Source organism: Bombus vosnesenskii, unplaced genomic scaffold (assembly GCF_011952255.1).
Source record: "Bombus vosnesenskii isolate JDL3184/JDL3185 unplaced genomic scaffold, Bvos_JDL3184-5_v1.1 scf7180000013265, whole genome shotgun sequence".
Lineage (NCBI taxonomy): Eukaryota > Metazoa > Arthropoda > Insecta > Hymenoptera > Apidae > Bombus > Bombus vosnesenskii.
This window is the reverse complement of record NW_022882925.1, coordinates 9,488,048-9,505,991: the sequence shown is the minus strand read 5'-3', so window position 1 is coordinate 9,505,991 and position 17,944 is coordinate 9,488,048. Positions and strand designations below refer to the sequence as shown.

General features: G+C 39.9%; 1 protein-coding gene across 1 annotated transcript in view; it reads right to left on the bottom strand.

Annotated features, from left to right (window-relative positions):
• The window catches only part of LOC117243109 (lachesin-like), a 104,750-nt gene that overhangs the window by 60,140 nt on the left and 26,666 nt on the right, over positions 1 to 17,944 (bottom strand). Inside the window, exon 3 of the mRNA XM_033510319.1 lies at positions 248 to 339. Coding sequence (XP_033366210.1) covers positions 248 to 339 — 92 coding nt within the window. The remainder of the gene's footprint in view (positions 1 to 247; positions 340 to 17,944) is intronic.

The window sequence follows — 17,944 nt, the reverse complement described above, 5'->3', positions numbered from 1 at the left end:
TTGAAATATTATCAATTTGTAGGTTTTATTTGTAGATACTAGCAAGACCGATAAGAAATAAATGGAAATAACGCTCGTCCTTTCAAAAAATATTTTAGGTATGTAATTAGGTACATGTAATTTTTAATATTTGTCAAAAAATGCGCCAACTAATTGAATTATTTGAAACATTTATAACGTTAAGCATGTTCAAGTGTATTGTGAAATAAAAATGTTTCATTAAATCTTTCTTTTGCGAGAGACTTACCAAAAATGTCATTTGGATAAATTAAGAGAGCTATTAACACCATTAGAAGTGCTTTTTGCCGATCCACCATTTTGTCACAGTCATCGATCCAGCTGGAACAATAGAAAAAGTTAATTAAACGCATGAGAAAGTGAGTAACACAACATTTGAAATAATTAAACAGCAGCAATTAATTGTTTCTGCTCTTATTAACGAGCAGAACTTTTAACTTTACGTATTAAAATTTCCGTCTGGTTTCATTATTATTATAATATAAATTAAAAACTTTCATTCTTTGTTAAAACGATTTGAATATTTCATTATCAATTTGTCAAAAATACGTTAAATAAATGATGGAAAGAAACGAAAACAACAAAAAACTAAATGTAATTTACCGATCGCCAAAAAATGATTGTCATCTTTCGAAAACTATCTACATAGAACCGAAATCGCTAAATATCTCGTTGTAGCATTCAAAAGCATTCTCTCAAAAGCTTTTTTGCTTTATAAGGAAATAATAGATGCACAACATTTTTTGTTCCAATTCCAACAGAAGAAAATGGATCATACATAATTTAATAAAATAATATAAAACACAAAATGTTGTGCATCTATTATTTCCTTACGAAATGAAAGAAACTTTTGGGATAATCTAATATTTGGTTCGATTAGTGTCTGATTAAATGCGAAGTATTGGCAGAAAACCCGCAATCTGCTTCGATTTGATACCAATTCGTTTCTCTTCCTCTACATACGAGACGGGGTGAAAAGAGCTCGATAGAAATAAAAGAGATGTCTTTTTTCTCGTGGTAATCGTAATATAGTTCGACTGAACCGAGTAAAGTCGAAACTATAAGAAACTTTAAACCGAATTGAAAGAACGAAAGAGATTACTTTATAGGGGATATAATGATAAACTATTATACTCTTCATCAGTTTCTTTAGGGAATAACGAAACTCTTTAAGGACAAATCGATTACATATCGATCGCAAAATATAGATCACTGTGTGTACATTCATATGAACAGCTAGCGATGACTACTTTCGAGTATCCCAGATTCACGAAAAATTGACAAATAAATTTGTTTGATATTTGATACAGTGAATGAAAATAGCGACTTCTTCCCCGAGAAGACTTTTGAAGAATTCCCTTATTTAAAGAAAAAGTATGTGTTCGATCATTCGCGGAGAGACGCGATCGCGGAGAAGCGCATCAACAGAAGTCGTAAATTCCCGTTACGATTGTTCAATCGACGCCGCGAGATGATCGATCCCCTACTACGATTAGGCTAATAGAGGTGGTTAATTGAAGAGTACACTGACGTAACGAGGTTCTAGTTATGGTTTATTATGACACTGAGTATACAGGATGAGTTGAGTTAAATGAATCGGTTGTGATGTTTGACTCGGCCCGAATGTACAACGTAAAGTCAGAGGATGAGAGCGCGAGAGCTTAGGAACGAATGGTTAATGAAACTGATTACGGATCAATGCGATCTGAAACTTCGCGGTGTTGTGACGACTGACTGTAGTCGACTGACTTGAGTGGATCCTTGGTGACGACTGACTTAAACTGATGATTGATCGAGACTCCCTTCGCTCTTATGTTTTTCCGAAGGAAAGCTTGGTGTGGGTGTGCCCTTTGAGCGAAGAACGTGGATTCGTTATTCACAACTTTGTGAATGAAGTGAGGGTGAACGTTCGCGATGCCGATTGGATAGACCCATGCGCATGCAGAAGAAGACGAGGAAGTGGGTCAGGGGTGATTTCATTCCTGGGAAAAACTCGTCGTTTTCGGTGGACATGTGTTGGGTTTCCTCAGTCTACTTGCTTTTTCAGTGTCTTTTAAGAGCCTAATAAAATCAAGGACTTTTCCTAAATCCGGACATAAACCGAAAATATTTCTAGACAAACAGATTGCTTGGCAACATGTGGAAGCAATTAAGCTAGAAGTTGATGTTTTGTGATGGGTCCTTGAGTTTATTGAGGATTGGTAAACAGGTAGGTGGGCCGCTGGCTGCCGGGTAGCGTTGGCTCGGGCGCAGATGCTCCGTGCGACGTAACAGTATGGGTTAGCCTCATGTTTTGTTATGTATTCATTTTTACCTTGATATGTGTTTCGACCGTTCGCGGAGAGACGCAATCGCGAGATAGCACGTCAACGAGAGTCGTAAATTCCCGTTACGATTAAATAATCGACGCCACGAACTGATCGATCCCCTTATTTCTGTTATGACAATAGGGGTGGTTCAAATGAGGTTACACTGATTTAACAGGTATAAATTAATGTTTATTCAAACAACTTTTTGACTAGAGAGATATAATTAAGTTTCGATTGATATCCAAAGCTACAATGTGTAGTACGCAACGTACGCTTAGATGATGACGATTCAAAAAGTGCACAAAGACTGAATTTCTGTGAAGATGATACTGCGGAGGAAGCTTGTTGTGGGTGGATCTAATTTACAAGGAAAAGCTGATTTGTGAAGGGCAAGGTTTCATTGGGAGAGTGAGGGAAATATTTCGCTGTCAATTGGTTAATTTTTTAGGTTGGTTGGTGAGGAAGGGTGCTAACCGCCCCCGAGAGAGAGTTGCTAGTGGGAAGCATCATACGTGAGGAACTAACTTTCCTGTAGTAAACAATAAATCTTTAGAAAACGATATAGTAAAGAGATGTTTGTTCGGTCTGAAGGACCTTCGCTAGAAAATTCCTGAGATTTATGGTAGGTGCTAAGAGTATTAAGGGCACGCAGTGAGATTATGTGGTCATCTCGTTGCCATCCTGCCCGCGGTGTGTGACCTGGCCTAGGTAGAGTATCGCCAGACGTAACAATATGAGTTAAACATGGGTTAGGTTTATGTATATGGGGGGCACGAGGCAGCTACGGGTTCTCAGGGCGTAGGACCACGGACAGGATATTCTCTTATAGCCGGATGGTGACTGGTCGGCGTCTTTGGCCCCCGCCAGTTTGCAGATACGGTGCGGATAACCTAGGAGAAGTTGGTGGGCCCGTCTCTGCCAAGATCACTCACCTCACCTTCTTGTGGGGTTCCCCGTCACCCTGCACCGGCCTTAACCGGGGCAAGGTGCGAAAGAGTGGGTGGCACCAGGATGGAAACCCTTGTTGACGACCTCGGCGATTTCTCAGAATTGACAGAAACCGAATCAAATAATCGTTTATGGTGCAGGGGGGGATATCCCGTACCGGCGCAGCCACGGGTTGTAAAGCGGGCCCCACTGCGTCGTTATCGAGCAACCGTGGCCGTCCGGGGGTGGGCCACCAGGCCCCTGGACACGCTCATGCGTCTGGCGAAGGGGACATAAGAACTGGGGGGTCTCTGAGGGGGTTGGAGGAACCCAAAGTTATGATCGTCGGCCCGGGATCTTCGCGGGATAGGATCCGGCGGCGCTGCGGTCGCGGCGGGGAGATCCGACGACGAAATGTCGTCATGCTCGTCCTATTCGACCGTTGCGGGCACGCTCGGCAAGCGGTCGTACCGCAGGATTACCGAATCCACTGAAAACACCGCCTCCGCCGCCAACGGTCGCGGTAGAGGCGCGAGACGTCGCACACGGCGGAGGGACGCGCCTGCGGGGGATGCGGACTCCGCGCTACTGTCGGCTCCCGATAAAAGGAAGGAGAGGGGCGCGAGGCGCCGACGATGGCGACGGCATGCGGAGGGACGAAATAAGGATCGGACCGGTCGACAAGCAAGCGACTGCGCTTTCTGGAGAGAGAGGTCAGTCGTCTCCAAGAGACGGTGAAACGGCTGACCAAGGAATGCACGGAGAGGGCAGCCAAAGTTGATGACAATGACGGCGAAGGACAAGAGGTGGGGATCACCTCTAAGAGGGGGACGAAAAAAAATGCTCCCCGGGCCCCAACGGGAACGGTTATGGGCCCCCCTCCCCCACCTCCCCCACATCCCTGGTCAGCGTCGCGCCGTCTCCGCTGTCCCAACGGGTCGGGGAGTAATACACATACCAACGGATAGATTCAGGGGTCCAGGATCTCGAGATCCACTAAACCCGGAGTTAAGACCGAAGAGGGCGATCACGGGGGCGCTGCTGTTTGAAATCCCAGGCCAGGACGCTAGGGGCAAAGCATCGCGACTAGCCGAGGTAACCGTGCCGCGAAGGACGGCCGAGCTAAGAGTGACCCGGCAGCCGCCCTTGCTGAGTCCGGGGGCTCCCACGCCGATGAGGTCAACACCACTCACCGATGAGGTCAACACCTGCCACTCACTGGTCCTCGGGGACTTCAACGCCCACTCAACGGCGTGGGGCTCCCGCAAGAACAACGCAAGGGGGCGCGATGTACAGGACTGGGCGGCCGCACTCGACCTCCGGCTTATGAACCGGGGGTCATCCAGCAAGTGCGTGGCGTGTCGGGGCGAGTCCATAGTGGACCTCACATGGGCAAACCCTGCCGTATCCCGCCCTGTTTCCGGTTGGGAGGTCTCCCCGGAGGAGACCCTCTCGGACTACCTCTACATCTTGATGGAAGTGAAGAAGATTTCCGCGGTGGGCGGTGACCGCTAAAGCCGTCGATTGGTTGGAAGAATCCAGGACCGACGAGGACGCGGAAGCGGGAGCGACCCGGCTGAGGCGCCACATGCACGGGATCTGCGATTCGTGTATACCGCGGTCTGGAGCCCCGCGCCGCGCCGGCGCTGTGTGCTGGTGATCCGAGGAGATCGCTCGTTTCAGCGAGGCGTGCATCCACGCTCGGCGCCAGTACACCAGATCCCGCTGTAGGTGGCGGGTGGACGAACCAGGCGGGCCTAGGTCGAGCTTCTGGCCAACCTCGACTCTGATCACTGGGGGCGCCCATACAAGATGGTGTTGAACAAACTCCGTCCATGGGCGCCTCCCTTAACGGAGAGCATGGACCCTCGGTTCCTGGAGGAGGTCATCGGCACCCTGTTCCTGGGAGCAGCGAACGAGGGAGATGGCAGCCTTACCGAAGAGGAGGAGCGTCATTGTGGGAAGTTCGAGCCCGGAATCGAGGGTCACTGAGGAAGAACTGGCCGGGGCCGTCGGGAGGATCGGAGCGCGGAAAGCTCCGGGTCCCGATGGAGTCCAGGCCCGCCTGTAGAAGGACGTCGCCGGAGTCTTGGTCCCGGGACTAATGCGTCTGTTCGACGGATGCCTGTCTCGAGGTAAATTCCCCGCTTAGTGGAAGGAGGGGCGGATGGTCCTGCCGCCGAAGCCGGGGCGATCGCCGGACTCGCCCTCCGTCTTCCGACCGTTGTGCCTTTTGGACGAGGCGGGCAAGCTGCTGGAGAGAGTGGTGGCTGCCCGCCTGGAGTCGCATTTGTCCCGGAGTGTGCCTGGACTGCACGACGGCCAGTTCCGTTTCCGGAGAGTGCGTTCTGCGACCGACGCTGTCGCCCGTGTCCAGTCCCTTGTCGAGGGGGCCGAGCGGCGTGGTTACGTGGCGCTGGACGTCTTCAACGCCTTCAACAGCATCCCCTGGGACAGGATATTCCGGGCCCTCGAATTTCATCGGGTGCCCGCGTACCTGCGGGGTATGATCCGGCCGTTCCTCCGGGACCGGCGTATCGTCTACACCGTCCGAGGCGGAGGGGTGACCGGGAAGACTGTACACGCGCGGGGTCCCGCGGGGTTCGGTGTTGGATCCGTTGCTGTGGAAAATCGCGTACGACGCAGTGCTTCGGACGCCGATGCCTCCGAACTCAGCACTGGCGTGCTACGCCAACGACACGTTGGTGCTGGTCTGGGGCACGGCATGGGGTAGAACTAACCCCCTGGCGGAGCTGGCGGTAGCCTTTGTGGTCACCGAGATTAAGGAATTGGGACTGAGGGTGTCCCCTGAGAAGTCAGTGGCAATGTGGATCTGCCGCAAGGCCGATCGCGGGACGCCTCCAGCGGGTTATCGCCTAGATTGGAGGGAGCTGAGATAGGGGTCGGAACTAGCATCAAGTATCTGGGCCTGGACCTTCGACGCTCACTTCGAGCGCCTGGCACCGTCTGTCTTGGCGACGGCGAACGCCTTAGGACGTTTGCTACCTCGGCTGGGCAGGCCCGACGTCGGAGTGCGCCGACTGTACGCCGGCATGGTACGATCGAGGCTCCTCTACGGAGCTCCGATCTGTGTGAAGACCAGATGACCAACCGCCGCAGTCTACTAGCGGTCAGGAGGCTGCACAGGACCATCAGGGTAGTGAGGGGCTTCCACACCATTTCGGCTGCAGTAGCGGCGGTACTCGCCGGGTTTCCCCCGTTCGAATTGCAGGCCCTGAGGTGTCGCGAGATTTATCTCCACACTCGGGGTCTGTCGGGCGGGGTCGGCCCGTGGGCGCCGACGTTAGGGTTCGGGCTCGGCGGGCTCTGCTCGACACATGACGCGCCAGCCTCGATACCAGAGCGGGTGCGCTGGTTCTAAGGGTCCGCGAGGCCTCCCTTCCAAACTGGGACGTTTGGTTGGACGGGGGCAGGCTTCCCCCGACCTACAGGGTGACGCAGGTGCTCACCGGACACGGTTGTTTCGGCGAGTATCTGCACCGAATCGGGAAGGAGGCGACCGCTTTTCCCCAGAAGCGACCTGGTGTCCGTGCGAATTTCCTTCGCGTAAATATAAAAAACAAACGAAAAAAAATGGTTTATGTATATGTCGGAGATGAAAGGAAATCGGAGCCTTTCCTTTGGAATTTTGGGAAAATTCTCTAATACTTTAGCCTAGATTCTATCATAGCCGTAATTAAGCAATTGTTGTCATTCAATCTGATTGTAATTGTTCGAGGTTTGTGATAGTGAGATTGGGCTCGAGGCGACACAACTGGTCGCCGAACGTAGCCACGTAGATCACGGAATGGACGTTTCACCTGACGGAGGTGTGCAGTGGTTGTATGGTTTTCCCTAGAAATGTGGTTGTGGCATACGGCCTCAAGAACGGGCCTAGCCACGGGTGATTTTACCTCGGAGGTGCCAATATAATGGGACACACGTTGTATGAGACCGGAGTCCAATTTTTCTTCCACGATTCTTAAATTAAAAGAAAAACAGCTGTACCCCAGCAACGGACATCTACAGCCAGCAACTACAATTACCACGAACAACACTTTTATACCTCAGACCCTTCCGGGCCTCAACTACTTCTTTTTTAACACTGCGCGTCAACTTCTCCGATACGCACGAGCCATGTCACGCTGCACCGCAACACTCTCGGACGTTACTATAGTACGTTGCGTTACGCGTACTGAATATTAGATATTCACCAGTTATTTAAGATTACTAGGTATTTAAATACATGCAATAAAAGTCAAAAGTCTCCATCAGGGTTTCCTTTAGTACGCGGCAGTATAACCTGATCCAAATTCAAATATCGATAAGGCAATATTAACACAATGATGGAACTTCTTTAGTTTTGACTTTCTTTTAATTAAGCTTTTACTAATGTACTTGTGAGATTTTTCTGATTAAATTAAGACTAAACACGATATATTTTATTTAACAAGCGAACCAACTAAATTAATATCATTAAATTAAAGCAAAATATTATTATAATCAATATAACCTTACATTTACTTACATTTGTAGAAGTTTCATTCAACGAAAATAAAAAGTAAAAATGTTTCATCTTATTAGTATCGTCTGATCGATGTTTCTTGTCTTGTCACATCGGCAAATAAATGATACATCGAAATAATATTGACAAAGCTCGCGTGTCGTGTTGTATTGTATCGCTTTTGTAGAAGTGTGTGCTCCTTCATAGTTGCGAATTACGAAATTATAAGGACAGAGTTCGCGTGACCCGAAGTAACATTGTATCCTCAAGACTTGCTTGTTAAAACGACCGGCATCAGTCTATTCTTAATTCCCGTAACTTTCCATATGTCTTTAAAACGGAAACAGAGAGTCGCACAAGAAGCTAATCTACGTTTGAAATTTCATCCCTGACGAATTTAGAATGAGCCTGCCGGCAAGCCGACCTCTTTAAGCGTGTTCCACCGATCCGTTAATTTAAGGAAATTTTCAAATAAAGTTCGCTCGTACATCAAACCGCACGAACAATCAGCTGCGTAGAAGGGAAATTCATCCTGCTTCCACCCAGAGATTGTACCTACATATACATACATATACCGAAGTTTCGCCTAAATGTGACGCGTCCCATATATTTTTTTTCTCCTTTCCCATAAAACACGTGAAAAGTGATTTACCCCGTGGAATTTTAATTTGGCTCGTGATTAAAACGGAATTTATATTCTGTCTTTGTGATTACACTTTTTCCAGTAGGGGAAGTTGACTTCGTACGCAATATCAGTTTTATATTATTTTTTATGAATATTTTAACCTTTAACCAAAGAGGACATGCCTCTGAAATTGCCAATCTCTTGGATATAGCAATGTTTTCATTTATGTGTATAGTCTTCCTAGATTTTAATGCGTCTTATCATTTCTAACAAAAATAAATTATGCTATATACTAACTGTCATAGTAGGTATAATATTGCTATAATATCGTTTAAATATATATCCCTCATTATAAAAATAGAATTATAAATGAAATTAATAATTTATTATTTCTAGGCAATACGATAGTGAGAAAATAACTACGAAAAAAATGAAATCTTTCGAAATGATACGAAGTAGTGATAAAAGTGTCTCATTTACTTTGCGATGATAAATACAGATCACTATTGTAGCGTCGGTCCAAAGATGTAATGAGACATGATATATTCGCACTTCAAACTGTTTATTGTTACTGACTTTCGATACCCTTCGGTACTGTTGGAGACACTATCCCTATTACCGCTTAACTGTCTATACTAACATATTTGCTGTATTAACGTACCTATGTATATCCACATATATGTATGTATAGACATAGAGTATAGACTCTTTGCATACATACTACATCTTAGCATCTACGATACATCTTGATTTATGAATCATTGTTACTCTTAAATAAAACAACAACTACCACTTAATGTTAGGTACAGAAAAAGAATGAATGGAAGAAAAGCACGCGGAATGTTGTAATTTTAACTCAACTCTCGTTAATTTTTCACTGACCTGCCAATATCAAGAAAATGTGGAACAAATATATTTATTCTGGAGCGTCGTTCTAAGTCTTAAAATAAATTTCTCTATCAAAAACTCAATAAAGTTCTCTCGAGACTTAACGTGATGTATTACCATGGTGTTTAATAACAGAAAGTGAAAAAAATTGATTAAGCAATTAAGACGTTTCCTTCAATTAATAATTACAGATTCTCCGAATTACTCGAGATTCAAAGCCACTTCCTCAACATTTTATTTTCACTAGATTTCCTTCTGTCGATATTTTTCATTAAAATAAAGTAATTCTAGTTGGCAACGTATCATAACGCAGTTCCCGGCTTTTCAATGGTATTATAATACGTCGAAACGAATGAAACGTGGTAAAGAGAAAAGGAAAAAGCCCTCTGTCATTCCAATTGGGTGGACATTAATTGATATTGGATAGTCTTTGCCTTATTTGAAAACTAATACCATGTTATGATCGAAACGGTTTTATTAAAAAAGAAAACCCAAACTCTCTGTTTCATTGACGAATGAAAGATTATGACGAATATTTTGAAAAAGGTTGTGTTCGGTGCATTAATATTTGAGAAAGTATTGGAAGAGAAGAATGTTGGAAGAGAAAAATAGAAATAAAATAAAGTAGAAAAATAAATGCTGTTATAGAGTGAATAGAGTGTGCAAATAATTTTAATCTAGTGCAATTGTAATTCTGAGTATCTTTTGAGATGTATGTACATGTTTCGTCGATTGATTTAATTTAAAAAATATTCTAGTTCAATTTAGAATACGTAAGAAAAAATAATACAAATTATGTATTGTGAAATATATTATAAGGCTTATCAATTAATGTTAAATTTCATCTTATTATTATATACAATACACTGGCGACGACTTTTTCGGGGACTTCCCTATTTGACTGTACGGGGCTAACGTGACCTCGTATACATTTTCTTAATTTACATTGATTTGTGGGTGTCTTTGTGTTTTGAGGCTGTACAGTTACCGCAAGGTCGTATGGGTTTGCTACGTCGTACGTCGAACAAGCAAAGGTATCGCTCTTCTCTTATGATACCACTAGAAGTGAGATAAGCCCCGTATGACGAATTGTTATATGTGTGTATATCTACATTCTTGGTAGTACGTGATCAATAAATCCCGTACGATTTTTTGCTATGTTATGTTGTTTTATCTTATAAAGATTCAATTAATGTTTATTGCGGTAAAAGTAGTATAAGAATGACGGAAATATCAGTTTCATACGTAGCAGAGATTCAATGAGAAACAAGTACAGGAGCAAGCAAGGTACGATATGTCATGGCGCCTCTATGTCTCGTGCTGCAGTGAACGCGATAAAAGTTATATAGTTTGTTCTTTCTATCATCGTTATGAAAAATTTAACATCACTTTATTTCAAGAAATGAAAGAAACAAGTAGGGAACAAGATATATATTTCGTAACAAATTTTATATCGCGCGAATAAATAATTTCCCATGAATTTCGTAAATATTCAACATGGTGTAACGCTTAAAAGTAACCCAATTACTTGACAAAAAGTTTAGTGACCCATGAGTAATGAGATTAATCATGATCTAGCCATACTTTCGCTGAACAAACAAGTCGATTTTGCGCGGGATTGACCCGCGGAACAAAAAGAGGTTAATTAATTACTTTTAGTTAGCATGTTTCCACGCGATAAGGGAAGTTCGTTCTTACAGTTTTGCACTTTATTTACCAATGATGTTACTCATTATTGAGCCCGAGTGAAACGTGATGACGTGTCGTTTTCTTCAAAGAATTTTACCAAAATAAAAAAATTCTATAAAATTATCTCATTATGTACTAAGTAACTCTATAGTTTTGCTATATTATTCGAATAAAAAGTAACGATAGATTAAATTACGTTGATGATTTTACAATCTATTTTTCAGATCCTTTCTTTGTTAAACATATAATTTAAACTTTGTTAGTATGTTGTATATTCTAAAATATCAATCGCTCAAAACAAAAAGGACAAGTTTTATCACATCTTTTACAATTGAAAGATTTGGTAAAGTAATAACATTTCCTTTGCTACGTCGAACACTCAAATTCGATTGTTAAACATTATCGCTGTTTATATTCACAATTCTTTTCACTTTCTACTCTTCAATTTCACTTCATATTGCAATAGTATCTTTGATTTAGATAAAAAAAATTAATTTTTAAAATATTGAAGAATCCTTCAAAACTTAGAATACAATACAATTGCAATTTTTTATCCTTTGTTTCTTAGCCTCCTACCGTTCTCCAAAAAAAATCAATTTAAACTTTCCTAGAAAATTGCGTATTCGCATATGTACACTTTTATCAAACATAAAATACAAAATTGCAAAAGGTCTTTATGTGTATGTAATCAGAAGTGTGTGTAATTAATCCATTGGAAAAATTTGAATTCCAGTATAAGTGGCTCAGCCAATTAGAAATAAGCACAACGAAATTAGCACGCAGAGCATCACTCAAAAAATGTCGTATCAAAATATATGTCACCTCATTTCAAGTGTGCCATTTGAACTACATAGCACTTTCATCGTTATTCCATTACTTTTCATACACTACTACTAAGTTCGTTAGTTACTAGAAGTTATTAGTTTATTAGACGTTATTTACAAACGAATAATTGTTTCCATTGATTGCCTATTTGACAGTTGAGGTTATCGGTATCCTGTATCGTATGTTTTTCAGACAAAATATGATGATTTATTACTTTATTTGAACATACGTAACTTATCCTAGTTTTGTTTATGTATGTTAAAGCTCTAGTTTTCTTTGTACATATCATCGACTAATCGCAGAAATAACTTGAAAGGAATGAGGACTTATAGTCGATAATTGATAGTAAATATATTCGACGGGTTTTCACACACATTTGATAACATTTGATTTATGACAATCAAGGCAGACGTATATATGTATTTCTATTGTCCTTTTTTTAACCATGGATAATAACTATTCATTATATATATAATAATTAACATATTATAAATATAAACTGGATAAATAATTCATAATACATATTCGACATGCAATGCGACTAGAAAAGAAAGGCTTAGAAAATAATTCAACCTTGGTTTTCAATAAATCTTTAAATTTGTTATAGATCATATAGATTTTGTTATATTTATACAAGAACTTGAAATAACTTTTACGCTTTGTTATATTTTAATGGCGAATTCTCAATATAAATTTAATCGTTAATTAAGTCGTTAAATATCCGTTAACAATTTTTCTCATTTTTAGATGCGTTAAGAGATGTTTCGATGCAAAAATAAACGTTCCTTTTCCGTACTGTTCTCTCTAGGATGTCCTTGGGGATTTATGTTTACTAAGGAATTTTGATTTGTTGCAAGCATTCTCGAATATTTGTAAAACGCGACATAGATTATTACTAGAACACGTTTCAGGATTTGATAACGAATATTCACAGTACGTACATATAACTCTCTCAAATAGATTAAAGTACATTCACAATATTTATAAATACATATGTATCAGGAAATATATTACAATAGAAAAATGATGTTTTAAATATATTCCGTTTTCTAAGTAAGATACTTCGTTATTAATAACAAAGGGATAATAATCAATTGACAGTTTTAGAAAAGCAGCAATATTTTCTTGAATGAGCTCTCGAAAAAAAAAAAATAAAAACATGAAAACAATGTATTTTACTTCTTTTCTCGCCCCTCCCTCTCTCTATATATATATATATTTTTTTTTTATTTAATTACTAATATACATATTTTATTTAATCTGCATTAAGATCGACATATATATATATATATATATATATATATATATATATATATATATATATATATATATATATATATATACATATAATATAATATATGTCGAGTCAAAGTCCGAATCTGGGCCCGAGTCGTCCTCGTGGCGGGGGCTTGGGGCAGGTAAGGATTCCTCACTGAAGCTATCCATGTTTTTTTTTTTACACTAAAGTTATTCTTATTGACACACACAAAATTGTTACAGAGTTGACACAAACTCACAATGATCACACCACTCGCGACCCTAGTGACAATGGTCTTAGGTTCGATAACGAATCCGCGGACAACGGGACGGTCGTAAGCACTCGCAAAAATCTAAGTCGGATTCTGTGTTAATATTCACTGACCGTAAGGCGTTAATCTTTTTTTTGTCAATGAGATCGCAAGAGAGAATGACTTTCCGTCCCGGTGATACCTCAGAGGAAAACTATGATGGGGTGTGTCTAAGGACACGAGATCATCGGATTCGTCGAGGATATCCTACGTTCGGAAAGTAAGGGAAATTGACGTTGCTGCTAATTGGCCAATCTCCATATCGGTAGTTAGAAAAGGATGCTAGCCGCCCTCGAGGGAAGGTTGCTAGTGGGAGACGTCGTTCGTGGAAAAATAGGTCTCTCCTGTCTTCCTGTAACTGGGACAAAGACTGTTTATCTGTTGAAGGATTTTAGGTAACTAGATATTAGTGTTTATAACGGTCCTCGGGCTAGCCGATCACGTACTGCGGAGACGCGTCGGCATCTGGTAAACATCCTGCCCGAAGAATAGGATCTGCGTGTGGCGAGCTATGGGACAGAAACCGTTGGAATGTTTACTGCCACGTGCCGCTACAAATCTTTCTTTTAAGGAGAGCTATAGGGTTACTCAATGCCTTTGTTAGATGGATAGTTCGTCCCGTTGACCGCGGCTACGTTCGGCGACTAATTGTCGCCTTGAGCCCAAGCTCATTGTCACAAGTCTCACACAAATACAACTGAGCAGAATGACGGCAAATCGCTTAATTACAACTGTAGACTCCAACTACAATGCACCTATGGATCCTCCCGAGGTTCCAGAGGGAAGACACCGGTGTCCTCTTATCTCCGACATATATATATATAATAATATAATTGTAGTATCGTGGACAAATTGTCTAAGAAGTATCGGGTAAGCTATAAACAATGTTAGGAGAAATCCTAAGTGCCGAAAGGGTCGGGAAACTTCAACAGGCCAAGTAACTGATGAGTCATGAAAGTATCGTCGGTTTTTCAGTCGAATAGTTACGCGGAAGAAGGCGTACGTGACCATGATCGTCGACGGTTACGGAACACATACATGGTGGGGGTATGAGAAAAGACAAAGGAATGTTTAAGGGAGGAAAACGAATTAATCGGCATTTGTTACCTAAGTGTCGAGTTGTGAGGAGTTGAGAGTTGAGTTGCCAAGTTGTTATGAGTTGTAAAGTATTAGTTGTGAGTTGTGAATTATCTATTTAGTTGTCTTAGTTATAGCATATTACTGTTTTGGTCCATCTTAAATAACCATCGCTTCTTGCTTAATCCATTGTAAATAGATCCATCTATCAATAAACTTGTCATTTAGGATAGAAATCATTGGAAAACTTAATTTCTAATATTTCTGAATAAATTGCATCATTAAGAATCATAATCATAAGAGAAAAATAATTCAGAATACTAGTGTAATAAAATAATGTAAAATATAGGTAAGTAGAAAATAAACCATAAATAAATAAATGAAAAGAATATAGTTCTTGTTTGGACCTATTTCACTTTTTTTTTGCTATTAATTATCCTATTTATATCTTAATGGCAAAGAAAGTGAAGAATATCGACATATTTCATTGGTATAATATTTCATTAGTTTATACATTTACTGTTTAACGAACAATCTTCAACTAATGAGTTCCGCGATATGTATTTTCATTTGGAGCACAATCTCAGCCACGTTTTCGAGCGAAATTTTATCAAAAAGTTCGCAACTGTTGGTATGCTGCACCGGTGCCCATTTCGAATACGCGCCACTGTTACGACCAACCATTGTTCCACCAGACTCCTTTAATATCCGCCATTAAATCGGTCATACAGTAGTATTCATTTACCGTATGACTGGCGTAATCAAAAGCTCTGTTTTGCTTTGCTTTACAGGAAATTTTTAATTGGCCAAGTTGGACGGATTGTGTTCGAATGCGATTATTGTTCGAATACCACTCGAATACACGAGGTTAATGGTTTTTAATCTCCGTGACTCGATCTCGTTCGAGAACAGAGCGTGATCGGTGGAATTCAAGTTTGAAAATGGAAGCACGTTAAAGGAGATGTGAGTTGGCCTTGCCATGGGTCACCAGTGACAATATCACAGATTCCTTTTCTCATTACGAACAAAAACTTTGATAGAGAATTTTCCCGGCTATCAATGTATATATGCGTTTTCTTGTGCGGTCTGTCTGTTCGTCTACCATTCGCTGATTTTCCTTTCCTTTTCTGTTAGCCCTGCTCTTCCTCCCGTCTCTTTCTTTCGTTTATGATGTTAAGCAGCTCAGTAAAAGGCACTTGCAAACAAATTACGATTACGGATCCTTCGTCGGTTGTCCTTGTCATCATCCTCGACATCTGAATTGTCGTGCTGAATACGGCGGAGGGTTAAAAAAGAAAAAATAAAAAATGAAGGTGGAATTGGCCATTATGCGCTGACGGAGAGAAAAGGAGGATGCTCGCAGCGAACAATCCGACCAACTTTGAAAATGTTTCAAGAGAAACTCGAGCCCATTTGTGTACCCGTGGGAAAATTAATGCTCGCTTGTTGCGGGGAATAAATTTCCGGCCGACGTACATTTGTTTCGTTTCGTTTTCAGTCTCGATCTCGGACTTGCTCTCGATTTCGATTTGGATTCTAACCGGACGCATAGGTTTCGGCGCGGCACAGTACGACGTGTAATGGCTGTCGATCTCGACTCGATATTACGAATATTCTTCTTTGCTTAATTAAATTATCTCCGTAAAAAATGAATCACCGTTGAATCAACGCTGCTTTTATTGTATCTTTCGTTCAAGTTACAGTTACGGGTTACTCTTAAACCAAACAAAATAATACTGGCGCGCAAAGCTTTTATTCAATTTCGAAATGTGACAGGGTTCGTCCTGGTTCTGAACATTTGAATTATGCCCAGCATTTCCATAATTTATGGAATATAATATAATATAATATATAATAATATATATATATTATAATATATAATATAATATAATATAATATAATATAATATAATATAATATAATATAATATAATATAATATAATATAATATAATATAATATAATATAATATAATATAATATAATATAATATAATATAAATAACATAATACAATATAATATAACATAATATAACATAATATAACATAATATAACATAATATAACATAATATAACATAATATAACATAATATAACATAATATAACATAATATAACATAATATAACATAATATAACATAATATAACATAATATAACATAATATAACATAATATAACATAATATAACATAATATAATATAATGTAATATAATGTAATATAATGTAAATATAATATAATATAATATAATATAATATAATATAATATAATATAATATAATATAATATAATATAATATAATATAATATAATATAATATAATATAATTCGTAGTCTTACTTCCTTTTAATTTAATTCGATTTCATTTATTCCAATACGTGTATGACATACGTGGCGTGTATGGTTAGACAAGGGTTACATGTGTAAAATATTTTGACATAACGTTGTAATATTAGTTTAGGATTTTTAAAGAATTTTTGCAATTACGTGTAAAACAAAGGTTACTGTTTACCTAAAAACTACCGCATGTTGTAAATTGCACGGCATAAGGGGGGTAAGGTTTTAAAAATTTTTTTTTGCATTTTTTTTTATTTTTTTAATGGAATGCATAACATCTTAAGAATATTGTGTCAAAATTTCAAGTCGATTGGAGCAAAATTGACGAAGTTACGAGTATTTTTATACATGTCGGATGATATTACCTACTCGACCCGAACGTGCTATTGTTACTTCGCAGACATTTTTTTCTCTATATAATCCTAATCTTACCCCCAGATCTATTTATAGTACTTAACGACTTAAGTACAAGCCTCCTTATACCTGTACTGTATATTTTGTCAGTGTAGAGTAAAAAAATTAGTGTAGGAGTAAATATTCCATTTTCATTAAGTTTTGTGTTAAATTATTACTAAAATTTACTACTAAAATTTATTACTAAAAAAGTTACTAGATCTGATAGACAATCAACTGGTTTGAGATTATATTGACCTAGAAAAATTGTACCTCCGCATAAACGTAAATATGAAGGCACTTCAACAAATAGCGCGTCAGCTAAAAAAATAAAAGTGACTGTTGAAGATCAAGTTACGAAGGGTCGTGAAAAATATTATAGGATAATTGATTTTTTATTAGTCTTTTCAACAATTGCTACGCTAGTGAAGAGGTAAACCGATAAAATTCGCTTATGAACGTTTTATACCAGATTTTTTAGTGTTCAAAACTTTAAAGCGTTTTCCCCACAACTCACGTTTTCCAAGTCGGTGCCCCCAATTACTTCAAAACTACTAAATCAATCCTTTTAAAATTTTTAAAACTACTTTTGTACATAATTTGCGAGGTAACGCTGTAGTGTAGAGTTTTTTCAAATTTATTAATTATTTTTATTTTAAAATAACTAATTAGCTGAAAATTTTCGCACAAAATCGCGTTTTTCCCTTCAAAGTGTTTCAAAAAAGTGAAAAATTGAAATTTCGAAAAAATCTTCACAGCGTTACCTGGGGAAAACTGTTACCTAACAAATGAACT